We start from the raw sequence: 22,293 nt of genomic DNA, 5'->3' as shown, positions 1-22,293 counted from the left end.
ACTTCCTGGGCGTAACCGGGCCTGTCGGTCTGCATATCAAAATATTGCGTGATTGGTCTAAGCAGTCACCTGACCATCACGTACCATTAGGAGCCGCTCACTTTGTTTTACTACATCAATCTAATAGTGCGGCTTCATTTACTCAATCACAAAATGTTGATTGCGTCCCCCTATCATTATTTATACGGGATCTGAATTATTAAGTCATTTTATGATTGCATAGGCGTTATGAATCAGTACAAAACGCCAACACCCATATTATGGACATTGTCAAGGATTATCTTGTGAATAAAAACAAATTCTTTACACCCCATCGTAGGGAAAGAAACAGAAAAAAGAAAATGAAAGATAATCAGGGTACCATCTGCAAATTATGTATAATGTGGAATTTGTTCAATTATTTTGTTGCATGCATAATAGGGGATACCACCAACCTCCATGTATCTGTAGGAATTATAGAAAGGGTGCCCACTAAATCTGGCCCTAAATGTCCCTAACTGACTGTTCCCTACCTCACGCGGAGGTTGGCACCCTAAATTCCTGCGCAATGGCGCCCCCACTCCTCGTCGGCTCTCATAAAGTCCTCATTAAGCTCTCCAGTCAGTCCGTTTCCCTTTCACACCCATAAATAAAGATGCCAATAAGTTGCCCAGTCAGTCTCCTTCTCCTTCTGGCAGCTATAAACATAGTCTTCAGTATGTTACCATTGCAGTCTCTAGCATTTTTCTCAGTAATCATCTCCCTCTGGCAGACATAAATATAGTCTCCAGTAAGTTTCCCAGTCAGTCTCCTCCTCCTTTTAGCTACTATACATATAGTCTCCAGGAAGTTTTCCAGTCAGTCTCTTTCTCCTCCTGGCAGCCATAAAAAAATATTCTCCAGTAAGCTCTAAAGTCAGTATTCCTCCAATTCACAACTATAAATATACCCCCAGTAAGTTCCCCAGTGAGTTTCCCCCTTCGTTGAGATACTATAAATACAGTCCCCATTAAGTTTGCCAGCCAGTTTCCTTCTCCCTCTGGCAGCTATAAAAATAGTCTCCAGTATGTTAGCATTACAGTCTAATTACACTCAGTTGGCTATATAGTCTCTAGAATATTTCTCTGTCACCGTCTCCCTCTGGCAGCCATAATTATAGTCTCCAGTATGTTCCCCAGTCAGTTTCCTCCTCCCTTTAGCTACTATACCCAAGCTATGTCTATGCCTTTCCCTGTCCACAGGAAGTTTTCCAGTCAGTCTCCCTCTCCCTCTGGCAGTTATAAAAAATATTCCTCAGTAAGCACTAGAGACAGGCTCTTACCTTTTCACAGTCATATATATATATCCCCCCCCAGTAAGTTCCCCAGTCAGTCTCTTTCTCCCTCTGGAAGCTATAAAGTCTACCGTTAGGGCCCCAGTCAGTAAAGTGAGTTCCCTCCTCCTTACAGCTTCTATAAATATATTGCCTAAAAGAGTTTGCAGTCTCCCCCCCCACTGCTAGCCATAAATATAGTCCCCTTCCCTTTTGCAATCATAAATATAGCCCTTAGTAAGTTCCCATGGCAGTTTCCTTCCCCTCTGTCAACTATATAGTCTACTGCAAATTTATTGGTCTCCTTCTCCATCTGGCAGCCATTAATCTATTCTCCAGTAGGTTCCCCGCTCAGTTTCTTTTTCCCTCTGTATATGAAGCTATCCGGTAAACAGAAGAGCACTATGCCGAGGATAACAATGAGGAGCGGGACTGAGCATGTGTGTCCACAGGTCTCAGCTCGGTAGGTGGACGTGTTCATTGCTATACACTGAACACCAGGGGGCGCCATGCCATGTAATTAGATGTCATAACATGGCAATTATTAGTTTTTCATGATAACAATATATATATATATATATATATATATATACACACACATACATACACACACACACATTATATATATATATATATATATAATTAATTTTTAATGGTAGGACAACCCCTTTAAATGTTATAACTAACCCTGTGTTGACCCCGCCGATCTTAAAAAAAAAAAAAAAAACGGTTTTAGGAACATCACTGGGTTCATATGCGGATGTTGATCTATTTGGATGTCCCACGTCAGGCCAGGAGGTAGAGGTTAGCTCCGAACCCTACTATTATACGGAGAGGAGCCATTGGGACACCCTTGTCCAGGTCATGGAGTTTCTCCTCCGTCCTGCGCACGTTCATCACCTCCTCCACATCCTTCCTTACGAAACCCTCTGGTTTCACTTTTTGGCATCTTCAGGCTCTCGTTCTGTTCCTGACTTTACAGGGAAAAGTGAGTTCAGTTGCGGTGTCGGTGGTAATGCGAGGAGGGGGACAATAAGTTAAACAGCTCGATCCCATATGTTGCCTGTAATAGACGCTCCTCCGCCTGCGGGAGGCCAATATCAGCTCCGGTCACAAACGATCACAAGTCGCAGTCGGAGCCAATTATCACTTTATTACATGTTAATTAGAAAAAAAGATTTGCAAAACATATATGTCAAGTTTAATCAATTCATAATTAAGTGCAAATGTTTTCTACTGCCTGACATGGTCCTTAGATGTTCTGCCCTTACTGGGGTGTAATCTATGTCCATGTTCCTTATTAGGGTATGAAAACCTCATAGAAGGGGGGTCTTCTGCTTGTGTCACCTCTCTAGACTTCAAAGTAGCGGACAACAAATGGAAGGGTGCATGTAATACCATATTTCTCCTCTAGTGGCCACCGCAGGGAAAATGAGTAGTTGAAAGCAACTCAACATAGCGATCACAGATGCAATCAACTGATGCGATGGGTTCTGCCACCCATCGATCAATAGTGAGGCCCCCTTGTGGTATATACTCTCTGTACATGAAGGCACAGGACTTATTATAGCACAAGTCTGCAGTGTGTATCCTATAAGTGTGTATCTTAAAAGTGTGAGATGATCTGGATTAATCCATATATTCATAATTGAACCAGAAGGGAACAGAAGGTAACTGGAAAGAGTCACTGTAAACAATGTTTCTGTTTGTTTCCACTCTGACCCCTATAATCCTTCACTTTCTGATAACCCCACTAATCCCTACACCTAGTAAGGAACTGTTCATCTCTTCTTCAATCCTTCCAATCCATCTCACCTCTTGCTCAGATCTGTTCCTCAACATACAATCCTCTGTCTCCAAACACAGACAGCCCCCTCATGCCCTCTCCTGCTCCCACCTGCTAACGCTCTCTCTGCTCCTCCTCACTGCCGGTGATATCTCTCCAAATCCTGGTCCTCCTCACCACATTCCCGCAGTCATTTCTACCGCCCATCCACACCCAATCACAACTTTCCGTAACCAGTCCAACCTTATACACATTCGCCCGGTCCCAGCATCCCCAGTCCCACTAAGGCTACTTTCATATTTCCGGCTTTGGAATCCGGCAGCCTGCGGTGAAAAGCCGCAATACCGGATCCGGCATAAAACGCTGACACCGGATCCTTCTTTTAGCCGGATACGGTAGAGTAGAAATTTAAAGGAACAGATGACCCTGATCCCTCCGTTCTGGCCATGTGATGGGGTTGCTGGATGAGAGAGACTCACAGAGATAATATATAGATATATATACATATAAATACACACACACACAAATATAGAGATATATATATACACACACACAAATATAGAGATATATATATACACACACACAGAGAGAGAGAGAGAGAGAGAGAGAGAGAGAGAGATAGATATATATACAGAGAGAGAGATATATAGAGAGATATTTTTTATTTTTGCCGCCGCTTGCAGGGTTAACATTCTCGCCCGAGGAAATATGCCGGGCATGCGCATTGGAAAAAAGCGGTCCGGTAGAGGAAAAAAACGTTGCATGCAACATTTTTTCATAACGCCGCATCGCCACTTTTCGTCGGATCCGGGAAAACCCGGACGCGCCGCGTGTTAATGCGGCGTAATCCGGCACCAATGTATCCCAATGCTGAAAAAGCCGGATCCGGCACCACATATCGCTGGATCCGGTTTGGGAAATTTTCGCCGCAGGGTGCCAGATTCTAAAAGCCGGAAATGTGAAAGTAGCCTAACAGGAGCTCCGTGGAACGTTCGTTCTGTCTGAAACAAACTTTCCTTCATCCATGATCTTTTTATTACTAACAAACTTTCCTTCCTCGCCATCACCGAAACCTGGCTCACCCTCTCTGACACAGCCTCTCCTGCTGCACTCTCATATGGTGGATTCCACCTTTCCCACATCCCCAGCAGCAAGCATGGTGGAGGAGTTGGTTTTCTCCTGTCAGATAACTGCTCCTTCACCCCAATCCCACTGCCACCCTCTGTTACCCTCCCTTCCTTTGAGGTGCACTCTGTGCGCATCTACTCCCCCTCCAACTAGCTGTCATTTACTGCCCCCAGGTCCAGTCACCACCTTCTTTGACCACTTCACCACCTGGCTACTTCATTTCCTTTCCACTGATATCCCCAATATCATCTTGGGCGACTTCAACATCCCCATTGACTCTTCCCTCTCAGCTGCCACTAAACTTCTATCTCTCACTTCCTCCTTCGGCCTCACTCAATGGTCTTCTGCAGCCACTCACAAAGATGGCCACACACTAGACCTCATCTTCACCCGCCTCTGCTCTCTATCTAGCTTCTCTAACTCATCTCTTCCTCTTTCTGACCACAACCTACTTACATTCTCTTCCCTCTCCTCCTCAGGTCCACAATCCCCACCTCAAAAACTTGCACACCCTCGCAGAAATCTCCAACACCTCGATCTACACTCACTGTCTGAATCCCTCCTCCCTCTTACAGACATAAGTTCCCTACACAATGCGGATGCCGCTGCCGCTCTATATATCACCTCAATTGATGTAGCTTTGGAATCGGTTGCCCCTCTCACACATACCAAAGCTCGCAAAATCAACAGACAGCCCTGGCACACCAGTCTGACCAAAGAACTGAGGCGGGCTTCCAGGGCTGCTGAGTGGAGATGGAAAAGATCCCACTCCAATGAGGACTTCATCGCATTCAAACAGTTCCTCACTGCTTTTAAGGTCACACTCGCTGCAGCAAAACAAACCTACTTCTCATCTCTCATATCCTCCCTGTCTCACAAGCCTAAACAGTTATTCAACACCTTCAATTCTCTCCTCCGCCCCCCAGCACCTCCTCCCTCCCCACTCATCTCAGCTGAAGACTTTGCCTCATTTTTCAAGGAGAAGATTGATATCAGAGACAGTCTTGGTCAACAACCTCCAGTGCCCTTCCTCCTAACTGCCCTGCCCTCCTCCTCCAAAACCAACTTCTCCACCATTACAGATCCCATCCCACTTCATACGAAACCTCACCACAGTCTTCATCCAAACCCTAACCCACCTCTTCAACCTGTCACTAACAACTGGTGTTTTCCCCTCAAGCTTTAAATATGCCTCAATCACACCTATCCTCAAAAAGCCCTCTCTTGACCCATCCTCTGTATCTATCTATCGCCTATATCACTTCTCCCCTATGCCTCAAAACTACTGGACAACACGTCCATCTTGAACTGTCCTCCCACCTCTCTTCTTGCTCCCTCCTTGACCGATTACAATCTGGCTTCCGGCCACACCACTCCACTGAAACTGCCCTAACTAAGGTCACCAATGACCTATTAGCCGCCAAGGCCAAGCGACACTACTCTGTCCTCCTCCTCCTGGACCTGTCCTCTGCCTTTGACACAGTGGACCATTCCCTATTACTACAGACCCTCTCATCTCGTGGTATCACAGACTTGGCCCTATCTTGGATTGCGTCATACCTAACAGACCGGACATTCAGCGTCTCCCACTCACACACCACCTCCTCACCGCGCCCCCTATCCTTCGGAGTCCCGCAAGGTTCAGTCCTAGGGCCCCTGCTCTTCTCCATTTACACCTTCGGCCTCGGACAACTCATAGAATCTCACGGCTTTCAGTATAATCTCTATGCTGATGACATACAGATCTACATCTCTGGACCAGGTATCACCTCCCTACTAAACAGAATCCCTCAATGTCTGTCGCTATTTCATCCTTCTCCGCTAGATTTCTAAAAATATGGACAAAACAGAATTAATCATCTTTCCCCCATCTCACGTGACCCCCCAACAGACCTATCCATTAAAGTAAACGGCTGCCCACTCTCTCCAGTCCCACAAGTTTGCTGCCTCGGGGTTATCCTTGACACTGATCTCTCTTTCAAACCACATATCCAAGCCCTTTCCACTTGCTGCCGACTTCAACTCAAAAATATTTCACGGATCCGTACATTCCTCAACCAAGAATCTGCAAAAACCCTAGTCCATGCCCTCATCATCTCCCGCCTTGACTACTGCAACCTCCTGCCCTGTGGCCTCCCCTTGAACACTCTCGCACCCCTCCAGTCTATTCTAAACTCTGCTGCCCGACTAATCCACCTGTCCCCCCGCTATTCCCCGGCCTCTCCCCTCTGTCAATCCCTGCACTGGCTCCCCATTACCCAAAGACTCCAGTTCAAAACCCTAACCATGACATACAAAGCCATCCACAACCTGAGTCCTCCATACATCTGTGACCTCGTCTCCCGGTACTTACAGTTGTGGCCAAAAGTATTGTCACCCCTGCAATTCTGTCAGATAATACTCAGTTTCTTCCTGAAAATGATTGCAAACACAAATTCTTTGGTATTATTATCTTCATTTAATTTGTCTTAAATGAAAAAACACAAAAGAGAATGAAGCAAAAAGCAAAACATTGATCATTTCACACAAAACTCCAAAAATGGGCCAGACAAAAGTATTGGCACCCTCAGCCTAATACTTGATTGCACAACCTTTAGCCAAAATAACTGCGACCAACCGCTTCCGGTAACCATCAATGAGTTCCTTACAATGCTCTGCTGGAATTTTAGACCATTCTTCTTTGGCAAACTGCTCCAGGTCCCTGATATTTGAAGGGTGCCTTCTCCAAACTGCCATTTTTAGATCTCTCCACAGGTGTTCTATGGGATTCAGGTCTTGACTCATTGCTGGCCACCTTAGAAGTCTCCAGTGCTTTCTTTCAAACCATTTTCTAGTGCTTTTTGAAGTGTGTTTTGGGTCATTGTCCTGCTGGAAGACCCATGACCTCTGAGGGAGACCCAGCTTTCTCACAATGGGCCCTACATTATGCTGCAAAATTTGTTGGTAGTCTTCAGACTTCATAATGCCATGCACACGGTCAAGCAGTCCAGTGCCAGAGGCAGCAAAGCAACCCCAAAACATCAGGGAACCTCCGCCATGTTAGACTGTAGGGACCGTGTTCTTTTCTTTGAATGCCTCTTTTTTTCTCCTGTAAACTCTATGTTGCTGCCTTTGCCCAAAAAGCTCTACTTTTGTCTCATCTGACCAGAGAACATTCTTCCAAAATATTTTAGGCTTTTTCAGGTAAGTTTTGGCAAACTCCAGCCTGGCTTTTTTATGTCTCGGGGTAAGAAGTGGGGTCTTCCTGGGTCTCCTACCATACAGTCCCTTTTCATTCAGACGCTGACGGATAGTACGGGTTGACACTGTTGTACCCTCGGACTGCAGGGCAGCTTGAACTTGTTTGGATGTTAGTCGAGGTTCTTTATCCAACATCCGCACAATCTTGCGTTGAAATCTCTTGTCAATTTTTCTTTTCCGTCCACATCTAGGGAGGTTAGCCACAGTGCCATGGGCTTTACACTTCTTGATGACACTGCGCACGGTAGACACAGGAACATTCAGGTCTTTGGAGATGGACTTGTAGCCTTGAGATTGCTCATGCTTCCTCACAATTTGGTTTCTCAAGTCCTCAGACAGTTCTTTGGTCTTCTTTCTTTTCTCCATGCTCAATGTGGTACACACAAGGACACAGGACAGAGGTTGAGTCAACTTTAATCCATGTCAACTGGCTGCAAGTGTGATTTAGTTATTGCCAACACCTGTTAGGTGCCACAGGTAAGTTACAGGTGCTGTTAATTACACAAATTAGAGAAGCATCACATGATTTTTCGAACAGGGCCAATACTTTTGTCCACCTTCTTTTTAATGTTTGCTGTGGAATTATATCCAATTTGGCTTTAGGACAATTCTTTTTGTGTTTTTTCATTTAAGACAAATTAAATGAAGATAATAATACCAAAGAATTTGTGTTTGCAATCATTTTCAGGAAGAAACTGAGTATTATCTGACAGAATTGCAGGGGTGTCAAAACTTTTGGCCACAACTGTACCTTCACGAAACCTCCGATCCTCACAAGATCTCCTTCTCTACTCCCCTCTTATCTCCTCTTCCCACAATCGCATACAAGATTTCTCCCGCACATCCCCTCTACTCTGGAACTCTCTACTACAACATATCAGACTCTCGCCTACCATGGAAACCTTCAAAAAGAACTTGAAGACCTACCTCTTCCGACAAGCCTACAACCTGCAGTAACCACCGATCCACCAAACTGCTGCACGACCAGCTCCACCCTCGCCTACTGTATCCTCACCCATCCCTTGTAGATTGTGAGCCCTCGCGGGCAGGGTCCTCTCTCATCCTGTACCAGTCGTGACTTGTATTGTTTAAGATTACTGTACTTGTTTTTATTATGTATACCCCTCCTCACATGTAAAGCGCCATGGAATAAATGGCACTATAATAATAATTAATATCCTTTCTTTAAGGTGAAATGGGTAATACCTTTATCTTTTCCATTTTGCTTCCATAATGAGCACTAAAGCGAGGTAAAAACCATTAAGTATACACACTTGTGCAGATGAAGCCAAGGTCAGCGCGCTTTGCTTCCATGGGCACATAGCAGTAAAAGAACTTTTGGCAGCAAGTACATGCACAACTGAGGAGCAGGGCAGTACACCTTGCATCACTGTGCATATGGTAATAAAAGGACCTATATATTATCCAACAGATGCTGGCGCACTGGGCAGGTGAGGCCGGGGACAGCTCACTGCGGTTTAGGGCGCATGCGGTAGTGAAAGGACCTACATAGTAGCTGGGACATGAGCTCACTGGCATCTGACACATTGCGCAACTGAGGAGCAGGGCAGTACATCTTACATGACTGTGAATACAGATAGAAAATTATCTATATATTATGAGGGAGAGGGGTCCATCGACTGCTAGCGCATGTGAGGCAGGAATCAGTACATCTCATTTCAGTGCGCATGCTGTAATAAAAAGACATTAGCAGGGAGAAAAGCCCAATGCTATCTGGCACATGGCGCAACTGAAAAGGAGGGTAGTACACCTTAATCAATGTCCATATGGAAATAAAAGGACCTCTATATTACGAGGGAGAGGGGTTCAACGACAGCTGGCGCATGCGAGGCAGGAGTCTGTACACCTCGTTTTTATTGCGCATGTGGTAGTAAAACGAAATAGCAGGGAGATGAGCCCAATGCCACCTGGCACATGGCGCAACTGAGGAGCAAGGAAGTCCACCTTGTATCAATGTGCATACTGCAATAAAAGGACCTCTATATTACCAGGGAGAGGGGTTCATCAACAGCTGGTGCATGTGAGGCAGAAGATTATGCAACTCGTTTCAGTACACATTCGGTAGTATAACGACAATCGCAGGCAGATGAGCTCAATGGCTTCTGGCGCATTGTGCAACTGAGGATCAGGACAGTACACCTTGTATCAATGTGCATTTGGAAATAAAAGAACCTATATGTTACCCGGGAGAGGGGATCATTGGCAGTTGGCGTATACGCAGGTGAGGCAAGAGTCAGTACACCTTTTTTCAGTGCGTGTGCGGTAGTAAAAAGACATTCGCAGGGAGAAGAGCCCAATGGCATCTGGCGAATTGCACAACTGAGGATCAGGACAGTACACCTTGTATCAATGTGCATACTGTAATAAAAGGACCTCTATATTACCAGGGAGAGGGGTCCATTGACAGCTGGCGCATGTGAAGCAGAAGTCCGTACACCTCGTTTAAGCGTGCACGTGGTAGTAAAAGGACAATACCAGGACATGAGCCCGGAGATGGCACAAAAGCACTGAGTAGACGAGACTGAGGACCGTACACCTCGCTTTATATATAACACATGCTCTGGCTGCCGCTGGACTCGCTGCCAAGATTCTCCTCCGTTTTTTCTGCAGGTTTCCACACCCAAATACGCAACAGCAATCTGATGTGATTTTTGCTGAATTTTCAAATCTGCACCAAAAACGCATCAAATACAGGAGAAAAATGTGTCAAAAACGCAATAATCAGAGCGCTACTGCAGGAAAAAAAAAAGCACGTTACGTGTGAACACGGCCTATTAGTCTTCTACAGTTCGGACACGGCCATGTTTAAAACGCTAAACCCCACATTCAGAATGACGAGCTCATGGTTTAGTTGCCCGAGGCTTAGTGACAGGTTCCCTTTAAATGCATGTCCAATCGATTTCCGCCCCCTCGCTATGGTCTGCACGGCCTTACCTCTGACATTTCGTGGACGAGGAGCAGCGGGATATTGATAGTAGTGATGTCGTGGGTACAGCACACCTTCAGGATGTTTCTTAAGCCCATAATTGCCGGGTCGCGGGCGGTTATGTTGCCGCTTCTTACGTTATCATCCACACAGAGGTGAAAAACCACATGGGTCTCGGAGAGGTTGGAGTGCCTCGTCACATAAAATTCCCCTGGAAGACAATGCAAGTTTTAAAATGGCTCAATGACGAACACCGAGAGATGTAAAGGAAGCCGCCGACACATCCAATTACCACAGAGGCGGCGGCGGAGGCGCACTCTCCTCTCCCAGATGCTAAGTTTAGCCGCTGGGGCTGCTCTGCTCCCAATCATGGCAATCGCTCCAGCTATGTGAGGTGAGCTCCCCTAGTGGTGCCTGCAGGGAACTATGGAAGCCCCCATTATGGAGAGCTGCCAAACAGCTGCACTTGACCCTCAACTTAAAGGAGCAAAGTTTGGCGAAGTCTGTACACGTGATGTGACTCCTGTGCTAGACGGAGATGGGGCCATAGATCCTGTCGGGCATTCACCCCCATGACAAGTATGTCCTGAATGAGGATTGAGGACAAGGTGGTGACAAGAGTCCCAGGCAGGTGATAGGGAGGCTAGGAGGCCAGATGGGTGATTGGGTGGCCAGGTGGATGAGGAGTGCAAGCGGGTGATGAGGAGGCCAGGCGGGTGATGATGATGCAAGGCACGTGATAGGCGGGAGACGAGCAGGGCAGGCGGGAGACAAGGAGGACAGGCGTGTAATGAAAAGGCAGGAGACGAGGTGGGCAGGCAGGAGATCGAGGAGGGCAAGAGGGTGACGAGGAGGGCAAGAGGGTGACGAGGAGGGCAAGAGGGTGACGAGGAGGGCAAGAGGGTGACGAGGAAGGCAGGTGGGAGACGAGGAGGGCAAGAGGGTGACGAGGAGGGCAGGTGGGAGACGAGGAGGGCAGGTGGGAGACGAGGAGGGCAGGTGGGAGACGAGGAGGGCAGGTGGGAGACGAGGAGGACAGGCGTGTAATGAAAAGGCAGGAGACGAGGTGGGCAGGCGGGAGACGAGGAGGGCAAGCGGGAGACGAGGAGGGCAAGCGGGAGACGAGGAGGGCAAGCGGGAGACGAGGAGGGCAAGTGGGAGACGAGGAGGGCAAGCGGGAGACGAGGAGGGCAAGCGGGAGACGAGGAGGGCAAGCGGGAGACGAGGTGGGCAAGCGGGAGACGAGGTGGGCAGGCGGGAGACGAGGTGGGCAGGCGGGAGACGAGGAGGGCAAGCGGGAGACGAGGAGGGCAGGCGTGTAATGAAAAGGCAGGAGACGAGGTGGGCAGGCAGGAGACGAGGAGGGCAGGCAGGAGACGAGGAGGGCAGGCAGGAGACGAGGAGGACAGGTGTGTAATGAAAAGGCAGGAGACGAGGTGGGCAGGCGGGAGACGAGGAGGGCAGGCGGGAGACGAGGAGGGCAGGCGGGAGGACGAGGAAGGCAGGTGGGTGTGGATGAAGACAGTCAGATCTCGCAGCAATAATAAGTCGATCCCAGAATCCCCTCCTATCAACCGTGAGTCATCACCTGGTAACAGATTACACTGGTTGCGCTCGGCTGGTTTCACCTTGTCGCTCCCATTAGTCGCCTCTAATTAAAACAAAAAACAAATTAAAAACAAGTAAATAAAGGAGACATTTCAATGTCCAGATCAATTACATATAAATATTGGGGAAATTTGTACACCTAGCTGCGCTGTTGCTCTGTTATTCCTCCAGGAAATTCCTGAATAATGATGGCGCCCGCTTCGGTCTTTAGTCTCATTTTCCTTACCTTTACTCTGTATATCTGGATAATATTAACTGCCTGTTGTCTTCTTTCATTTCCAGGAGGAATAACTGAGGAACGACACAAAAAAGGAAGGATTTCATAGCAAGTACAGGCGCATACTAAAACAGAGGCGGCCGAGAGCGCCTCTCCATGAGGAATGCTGTCATTTGCCCTGCGCCGGTCACGCGGTCCATTTTAGCCGTGGGCAGCGATGCCCTTAGTCTTTAGAAGCCTGTCATCGGCCTGACAAATACATGGAATGCAGAAAGGCAATCTCACTAACGATCCCTCCGCTCCCGACACATGACGCTCCCGAAGCGGGAGAGGGGGAGTCCCGCTCACATCTGTGTGTGGATCGGAGGAGGACGTGGCGCCCTGTCACTAATGGACATGACGACGTATCATCAGATGTGCAGAAAGCTCCTGATACCCTAGAAGAGGATCGGGCCGATACAGTTACTTGCCAGGAAGGATTTTGGCATCTGCCGCCCTCCTATAACCCGTAATGGTCCTGTTGGAATAATTGTATTCTGGAGCAGTGGGGTCAGGTTTCATGGCGAGGCCGGGCTTATCCCTCCCGAGGTTGGAGCAGGACATGAGCTAAAGGAGGACAAGCCGAAAACATCAACCATCTCCGCCATGTGCCCCTCCGAGAATCTGCCCCCCCAGATACAGGGAGAGAATCAGCACCAGGAACATGGGCGGCTGTAAGGGGACGTGTCAGCCGAAAAAAGACTATTGGTTAAATCAGGATTTTATGTGAAATGTATGGTTTAGTTTGTTTTCACATCACACATTGTACGGTATATAGAGGTACAGGAGGAGGAGGTGAGCTGTGACATCAAATACTGTAGTGTATATAGAGGTACAGGAGGAGATTAGCTGTGACAACTAACCTACTGTATATAGAGGTACAGGAGGAGGAGGAGGAAGTGAGCTGTGACATCAACTACTGTACTGTATATATAGGTACAGGAGGATGAGAAGGTGAGCCATGACATCAAATACTGTACTGTATATAGAGGTACAGGACGAGGAGGAGGTGAGCCATGACATCAAATACTGTACTGTATATAGAGCTACAGGACGAGGAGGATGTGAGCCATGACATCAAATACTGTACTGTATATAGAGATATAGGAGGAGGTGAGCTGTGATAACTTTTGTACTGTATATAGAGGTACAGAATGAGGAGTGATGTGACATCAACTACTGTATATAGAGGTAAAGGAGGAGGTGAGCTGTGACAACTACTGTACTGTATATAAAGGTACAGAAGGAGGAGGAGGTGAGCTGTGACAACTACTGTACTGTATATAAAGGTACAGAAAGAGGAGGCGGTCAGCAGTGACATCAACTACTGTACTGTATATAAAGGTACAGAAGGAGAAAGGGGTTGAGCTGTGTAACACCTCTATATAGAGTACAGTAGTTGATATCAGTCATTGTACAGGAGGAGGTGAGCTGTGACATCATCTATTATGAATGGTCGATCCCGTGTTACCTACTATATGTAGAGGTGTTATCAGTCATTCTACAGGAGGGGGAGGTGAGCTGTGACATCACCTATTGTGAATGGTGGATACTTGTTATCTACTGTATATTGAGGAGTAAATTCTAATATTCCTGTTGTTCTATGGCAATGAATGTATTAGTTCTAGTATCCCTTGTGGTTTTGGGCAGTGAGGGAGTTAATTCTACTATCCCTGTGGATTGAGGCCAGCAAAGGGGGTGCTTTTACTTTCCCTGGTGGTCTAGAGCTCTAAGGGGTTTAATTCTAAAATCAGTGGTTGTCTTATGTCAGCGAGGGAGTTAATTCTATTATCCCTGGTGGTCTAGAGTGGAAGATTATGAACTGTGTGGTGATACAGATTAGATAGTGGTGGGCTAGGAAAGTGAAGGGGTTAACATAATGATCCCTGGTTGTCAAGGGCAGTAAAGATGATTAGTTTTAAGATCCCTGGTGGGGGGAGGAAGTCTTGATGCTGCATGCCTGGGATCTAGTGGTTACTAACATTGATGGTTCAGCTTTGTGTTTCCTGAGTGCAGGGAGGGGATAGAGCGGACTGTGCAGTTACTCTACATTGCCCCCTATGATTGGGCAGAGTGATTCAGGAGCGCTCATCCCGATCGTTAAAGGAGTAGCTCAGGAATTCTATACAGGCAACTCACAGCGGAGGCAGATCACTCAAAATAGAGGTTCTGAAAGACCCCCTCCCTCCCCATTCATATAGGTAACTGTGGTCCCGGAACGTTCCGTGGGATCTCCATTTTGGAGGTAACCAGAGCCGAGCTCCCCGCGTTCGTCTCCGCTCCTTTGGGCAGTAATTTATCAGAGTATTTATGTGACCTTCGTGTGATGACAGCGGGATAATTAGACAAACGGCCTCGGATTTGGGGGGGGATTTAGAGGAATGGAATTTTTTGTATTCTTATTTTTGCGAGTCATCCGACACCCGAGGTTCCTCGCATGCCGCCGAGCGCCCATAAATACCCGCGGCAAAGGTTAAATGCAGGCAAATTAGCAGGGGCTGCGAACAATGAATGTTTAATGTGCCCAATCAGGTGGCGTTGCCTCTATTCCAGGCACAGTACAACCGGAACCAGTTTATGTGCCAACATCACCCTGCTCATCCTGAGCCTCCTGGTTTTTTTTTTTTATTTAAAGGGATTTTCCTTTCTCCTAAAGTAAAGGATTTTATCACTTTTTCACTAACCACCCAACCTAAAAACATGGATTTTTGTGAGTACTCACTGTAAAATCCTTTTCTCCAAGACTCTCATTGGGGGACACAGGTACTGTGGGTGTATGCTACCGCCATCTGTTGGCTGACACTAAGTAAACAACACAAGGTTAGTTCCTCCTCCGCCGCATACACCCTCGCTCCGATTACGGGCGGAAACCAGTTTAGTGCAAAAGCAGTCGGAGAATAACGAGAAAAAAAAACAGCCTTAATGCAAATAACAATATGTCTGGAAAAGATCCACCCTGACATAAAAAAAAAGTACATTAATTAAATAAACCAGAGCCAACTTGGCTAACAGGGTGGGTGCTGTGTCCCCCAATGAGAGTCTCGGAGAAAAGGATTTTAGGGTGAGTACTCACAAAAATCCATGTTTCTCCTTCCTCTCATTGGGGGACACAGGTACTGTGGGACGTCCTAAAGCAGTTCCTGGGTGGGAGATTGACTCACCAATCCAAGCTACATGCACCTCCTGTTCAAAGGTGCGCCACCGCCGCTTGGAGAATCCTTTTACCCAGGCTCTCATCTGACGATGCCTGAGTATGGACATTATAATGTTTGGTAAACGTGTGCAGGCTGGACAAGGTCGCTGCCTTGCACACTTGTTCCGTCGAAGCCTGGTGCCTAAGCACCCAAGAGGCGCCCACTGCCTGAGTAGAGTGTGCTCTGATCCCTGCTGGGACCGGCGCCCTCCCTGATGCGGTAGGCCTCCTGAATCGTTAGACGGATCCATCTGGCTATGGTCGACTTTGAGGCTGCGAGTCCCTTCCTGCGCCCTTCAGGGAGCACGAACAGCGTATCCGTCTGACGGAAGGGTGCTGTCCGCGCCTCGTACCTTCTGAGTGCTCTCACCAGGTCTAACGTGTGAAGAGCTTTTTCCACGCGATGTACTGGCGCCGGACAGAATGAGGGCAAGACAATATCCTCATTAACGTGAAATGAGGACACGACCTTCGGCAGAAAGGGGGGAGCTGGTCTGAGAACCACCTTATCCTTGTGGAAGGTGAGAAACGGTGCTCGGCAGGACAAGGCCGCCAACTCAGAGACTCGCCTAATGGAAGTTATGGCTACCAAGAATACTACTTTCCGGGAAAGGTACGACAAAGGAACATCTTGAAGTGGTTCAAAAGGTGCCTCCTGCAGAACACTCAGGACCAGATTAAGGTCCCAAGCGTCCATGGGCACCCTATAGGGCGGTACCAAGTGGGAGACTCCCTGGATGAAAGTCCTCACCTGCATATTGGTAGCAATCCTTCACTGAAACAGGATGGACAACGCCGATATCTGTCTCCTAAGGGAGCTCGGGGCCAATCCTGAGTCTAGGCCTGACTGGAGAAAGGCCAAGATGTTGGGAATCGAAAAAGTCAGTGGAGAAAAACCACGATCTCGACACCAAGCGAAGAAGACCTTCCAGGTATGATGGCAAATCCTCGCCGAGGTAGCCTTCCGGGCGCTACTCACATTGCGACTGAACCCAGCCTGGGTCAGAATCCAAGATTCAACGGCCATGCCGTCAAACACAGGGCCCCTGATTTGGGGTGGAAGATCGGGCCCTGGGACAGTAGATCTGGGCGCTCTGGCAGTCGCCATGGAATGTCGGCGAGTAGCTGCACTAGATCTGCATATCAAGCCCGATGGGGCCAGTCTGGGGCCAGCAGAATTGCTGGAACCCCTTCTGTCTTGATCTTCTTGATAACCCTCGGAAGTAGTGGCAGCGGGGGAAACAAGTATGGAAGGCGAAACTGGTTCCATAGCAGAACCAACGCGTCCACGGCGATCGCTCGCAGGTCCCGAGACCGAGTGACGAACACGGGCACCTTGGTGTTCACCCTGGAGGCCATCAGATCCACATCTGGTGTTCCCCACCGTTGGCAAATCTGCTGGAAGACCTCGGGGTGTAGAGACCATTTCCCCGCCGTGACACCCTGCCGGCTGAGGAAGTCTGCCGCCCAATTTTCTATGCCCAGGATGTGGATTGCCAATATTACCGAATGGTTCCTCTCGGCCCAGTGAAGCACGTGTCCTACCTTGCGCATGGTTGCTCTGCTGCGCGTGCCCCCTTGGCGATTTACGTGAGCCACCGCCATGGCGTTGTCCGATTGAATCCGGATGGGACGTCCTGCTAGAAGGTGCTGAAAATGTTGCAGTGCCAGCCGGACCGCTCGGACTTCCAACAAGTTGATTGGGAGGCGTGCCTCCTGCGGTGACCATCGTCCGTGTGTGGTGGCGAAAAACCGCTCCCCAGCGGAGGAGGCTGGCGTCAGTCGTGACCACTAGCCAGTGATTAGGAGGAAAGGGTTTCCCCTGCAGAAGGGAGGACATGCTCGTCCACCACTCCAGAGACTGTCTGACCTGCCAGGATAGCCGGCATCGATGATCGAGCGTGAATGGGTTCTTGTCCCAGGCTGACAAGAGGACGTGCTGTAGGGGGCGAAGATGAAATTGGGCAAATGGAATCGCCTCTATTGCTGCCACCATCTTCCCTAGCACTCTCATCCCAAACCGAATGGTGTGCGGGACTGGCTGCAGAAGCTTCTGGACTCCTTGCCGGAGCGCTAGCACCTTGTCCTGAGGGAGAATTACCAACCCTCGGGAGGTGTCGAAAATCATCCCTAAAAAAGAAATCCTCTGAGCTGGGACAAGGGATGATTTTTTTCCTGTTGACCAACCACCCTAAGCGGGAGAGGGTATCCAGCGTGATGCTGACACTCTCCTCGCATGCCCGAAACGAGGGGCCCTTCACCAAGAGGTTGTCTAAATATAGTAAGACGACTATGCCCCGAGAGTGTAAGACGGCCATCACGACTGCCATCACTTTTGTGAACACTCTGGGAGCGGTGGCTAGCCCGAAGGGCAGTGCTGCAAACTGGAAAAGTCGGCCATTGATGGCGAACCGCAGAAAATTTTGATGTGGAGGAAAAATGGGGATGTGCAGGTAGGCATCCTGGATGTCGATCGAGGCCAAGTATTGAACGGAGAGATTCCATTCGGAAATGTTTGATCCCGATGAACCTGTTCAGGAGCTTCAGGTCCAGAACCGGCCTGACTGTCCCGTCCTTTTTGGGGACCGCAAACAGATTGGAATAAATACCCTGCCCCCTCTCGTGCTCTGGTACGGAAATAATGACTCTGTTGCGCTGGAGTGAGTTGATGGCCCCTAGCAACGCCCTTGCCCAACGCTCCAAGTCGGGACAGAAAAAAATCGTTTTGAGGGAAACTTGAAAAACTCTATCTTGTATCCTGCGGACACGAGTTCCGCCACCCATGAGTCGCGTGCTATCGTGACCCAGACCTGGCGAAGGCAGAGCAGGCGGCCGCCAACTCTGCTGATGTCGCCTAAAAAGTGCTCTGAGTCATTTGGCTGAGGGTCGCCCTGGGCTGGCGAGCACGCATTCTCCCCAATGGGTTGGTTCTATATGAGACCTGTTGCTCCCTATCCTGGTTGGAGCGCCCTGGAGCAGCAGAGCTGGCCGCTGCCGTCCACCCGGGGTTGCGAAAGGCCCGAAACCGTGCCTGAGCCTGGCGAAACGGCTGCTTGACCTTTTGTTGCGGGAGGAAGCTGCTTTTCCCCCGATAGCATCGGAGATGAGCTGGTCTAATTTTTCCCCGAACAAATGGCCACCCTGATAAGGCAGTGAAGTCAAAGACTTCTTGGAATTTGAATCGGCCCGCCATGTCCTTAACCATAGGGCCCTCCTAATGGCTACCGCATTTGCGGCCGCAAGAGCCGCACAATTTGCCGCATCCAAGGAAGCTTTGATTAAGTAGTCACCGGCCCTAGCGATTTGACTCGCAATCTCTGCTACCTCTGTAGGCAGGTCTCTATCCTGCAAGACCTTGCTCAATGACTCTGACCATGACATCATGGCCTTGGCCACCCACGTTGCTGTGAACGAGGGAGCGAGTGTTGATCCTGATGCTTCAAAAACTGAGCGAGCCAACCCTTCTATGAGCTGATCCGTGGGGTCCTTGATAGAAGAACCACTAGGTACCGATAACAAGGATCTCGAGGCCAAGCATGACACTGGTGGATCCACCACTGGGGACTCCGCCCACTTCTTACAGAGCTCCAGGGCAAACGGATATCTTTCCTCTATCGTCTTCTGCCCCCAGAAACGCCTATCCGGCCGTTCCCTGTGACACTGCAGTATGTCCTCAAACTCTGGGTGAGTGCCAAACACTCTATGCGGTCGCTTAGCCCGCTTAAAGGATACCTTATGGCCTGAGGCCAAGGTGAAGTCATCCTCAACCTCCAGTGTCTGATTAACGGCATCGATGAGGCTGTCAACTGTTTCCCGACACTCCGGGGTATCCAGGTCCAGTGGCTCGTTTGAGTCATAGTCTGAACTCTGCCCGCTCCCAACAACTGGTGAAGGCGAGCGTGACGCCGAACTTACTGATGCCGAGGCACCGAATGGGCCGGGCGACGCCATGAGGGTTCGTTTCCTTTGCGTCTGCCTGGAATGAGAGCGGCCCCTGCAGGCCGGAGGGTCCTGTGAGGTGGGGGACCCCTCCCAGATCAGCGAGCCACTATCCTTGCTCCTATCTGGGGCATGAAGAGACTCAATCGCCTTTGTTAGCAAAGCCATAGATTGCGATAGCGATAAGGCCCATTCTGGAGGATTTGAATTCCCGGGCTCGGTCACGGGGAGGGCTCCTGGGCGCGTTCGGAGTCGCAGGCTTCGCATAATTTATTGCTCTGTGCCCACGCAAATGACGCCCTACAGGCGATGCATGCAGTGTAAAGGAACGTGTGTGTCTTCCCTTTCCCAGCCATATTGTATCCAGGCCTTAATGCTGCCCTGCTAGGGGCTGTGGAGGGGAGTACCCTTGGTTGCCACTCGTGGTCGGGACCGCACTTACCCGGTCCTGTGTCCCCCACACATGCTGCTTCTCCTGCCGTGCTGTCCTGCTGAGGGCTACCCGACCGTTCTTTCCTGGTCGCGTCCTATGCTGACACGAAGCCGGGGCCTCAATTTACCCGGCGCCCGCCCAGGCCGGAAGGCGGGCCGCCGGAAGTGACATCGCGCCAGGAGAGCGGGACTTCCGGCCGCGGCCTACCACCGGCCGAAGCCGCGGCCTGGATTTTTAATGTCCGCCCGCGACGGGGGTGGCGGCAGGGCGCCGCCACCGCTGCAGTCACGTTACCGTGAGGGGGGGAGGAAGGGGGGCCGGGAAAGGGAAGCGCTGGAACTCCTGCCTCTGCTGACCAGCTCCGGCCCTCTGGACGCCGCAGGGCCTTCCCCGACCATCACATCCATACCATCCGGACACTGCACTTCTCCGATCAGGTAGAGGGGGGTATCCCGGATGGTGCAGGCACCCTAACTCCGTCCTCCTTCCAGGGATGAGGAGAGGGACTGTCCGCCGCCTTGCAGCTCCGCCATCTAGCGTTGGTGGAGCAGTGGGGGCCGCACGGACTAGTCTTGTGCCTCTGTACAGCCCATGGTTTCCATACGTAGGGGTGGTCAGGGCTAAGTCCTGCATCTTGTCCCACGTCGCGGGAGGGGATACGTGGAGGGATACTCGTGCGTGGTCACCCGTTGATGGTTTGGGGAAATCGGACATTTCAATAGGGTCCGTTGCCCCTGTCTAATCTTCATAGCAAAACCAAAAAAAAAAAAAAGTCTGGGGAAAATGGCCCAGATATGTCCCACGGTGTGGGAAAGGATACGATACTCAACACGTGCTCACCCGTTGTTGGTTTGGGGGGGATCGGCCCCTTTCAATAGGGTCCATCGCCCCTGTCTTATCTTCATGGAAAGATAAAAAAAAAAAATTAAAAAAAAATTAAAAAAAAAAAGGGAGTAGTCTGGAGAAACCAGACACGTGTGCCTCCAAAGACAATAAGCAAAAAACTGGCTTCCGCCCGTAATCGGGGCGAAGGTGTATGCGGCGGCGGCGGAGGCGGAGTTAACCTTGTGTTGTTTACCTAGTGTCAGCCTCCAGATGGCGGTATCATACACCCACAGTGCCTGTGTCCCCCAGTGAGACGAAGGAGAAATGAAGGGGATATAGCCCTGTAGTAGCCCAACAGCCCCTTTACCGTACAGCACTGCCCCAAAGAATGCAACATGGCCACCATGCAAGGACTTCGATGAGGATGTGTTAACAAATCAACACTGTGACCCCTTCATCCTCAAATTTGGTGACATACCCATTGGTCGGACTCCCGGTAATCATAAAGTGAAGCAATATTTCATCAATAGAAAATGAGAGTAGCCCCCCCTTTAAATTGCTTTGGCCACAAACAATATTTAGGAAGACGAGAGAAATGCTTGATATCTGGGGGTCCAAGACAGACAGAGTCATGCATTGTTTTACTGAATGTCAAGGGGACTGACGGACATGAATGGAGCGGCGCTGCGCATGCTTTGAATGTGGGACCCCAGGAACCAGGTAGCCCAGGATGAGCAATGCAATAGAACCTATATGGGTATATGGGGGGGGGGTCTCCTGGCCCCCAACAGCTCAGGGTATGAGATCCGTCCTGTGAATAGGAAAGGATTATAAGGGTCCTGGAAGTTCCTCTTCATTTGGAATTGGTGCCAAATTGTTGGGATGGTCATGCCGTCCATGTTTTTTATTCCCTCTTGCAGCTCAGTAGAAGCCGCTGTCTGTATTTAGGAGTATCCTAATTTATAGAGCAGCGGAGAGCGGATGACACGCCAAATACAGCCACGGATAAATATAGCTGCGTTCTGATCTATATCCACGTCACTGCTTTAGGCTGTTTACAATCCTCAGAGATTAAATGAACATATAGCAAAAAAAAACCAAAACATATTTTACGACATTTCTATGAAGGGTGATAAGCGGCAGCCAGACATATTCGGCGCCGATTATCTCTGGCTCGGTTGGATCAAAATACTTTTCTTCTTTTCTTCTACCCCGAAAATCACAGGACCCTGTTCTATCATATAATCATATAACCCAGTAAGGAATCCCTTAAAGGGGTTGTCCTCTGTTACAAGACAATTTCTTTTTATTGTTTAAATACATGTATTTGGGGCTAAAAATCACTTTTAGAATTGAATGTCATTAAAAATTTTGCACCGTTTGTGTTCTATAGCATTTTTATGACCACATCAAAGTGACTCAAAGAGCCTTTAAAAGCCAAACGGTGCTCATTTTTTAATGAAACTCAATTGCAAAAATGATTTTTTGCCCCAAATATATACATTTAAGCAATAAAAAAAAATAATAGTCAGAGGAGGACAACCCCTTTAAAGGCAATTTTATTGCAGTCCACTATGTAATATGGGACCTGATGAGCCAGGTACCATGGACACAATGACATCACGGTGCTGTGATGTCACCATCCCC

General features: G+C 49.1%; 1 protein-coding gene across 2 annotated transcripts in view; it reads right to left on the bottom strand.

Annotated features, from left to right (window-relative positions):
• Window positions 1-22,293, bottom strand: part of FERRY3 (FERRY endosomal RAB5 effector complex subunit 3) — a 62,605-nt gene that overhangs the window by 9,639 nt on the left and 30,673 nt on the right. For both annotated transcript variants that reach the window (XM_073567792.1, XM_073567793.1), the window contains 2 exons: window positions 11,981-12,043; window positions 10,401-10,603 (listed from right to left, as the gene is read on the bottom strand). In XM_073567792.1, coding sequence (XP_073423893.1) covers window positions 10,401-10,603; window positions 11,981-12,043 — 266 coding nt within the window. The remainder of the gene's footprint in view (window positions 1-10,400; window positions 10,604-11,980; window positions 12,044-22,293) is intronic.

This window comes from Dendrobates tinctorius, unplaced genomic scaffold, assembly GCF_039654945.1.
Source record: "Dendrobates tinctorius isolate UK_male_01 unplaced genomic scaffold, ASM3965494v1 ptg000020l, whole genome shotgun sequence".
Classification (NCBI taxonomy): domain Eukaryota; kingdom Metazoa; phylum Chordata; class Amphibia; order Anura; family Dendrobatidae; genus Dendrobates; species Dendrobates tinctorius.
This window is presented reverse-complemented; position numbering and strand designations above follow the sequence as displayed.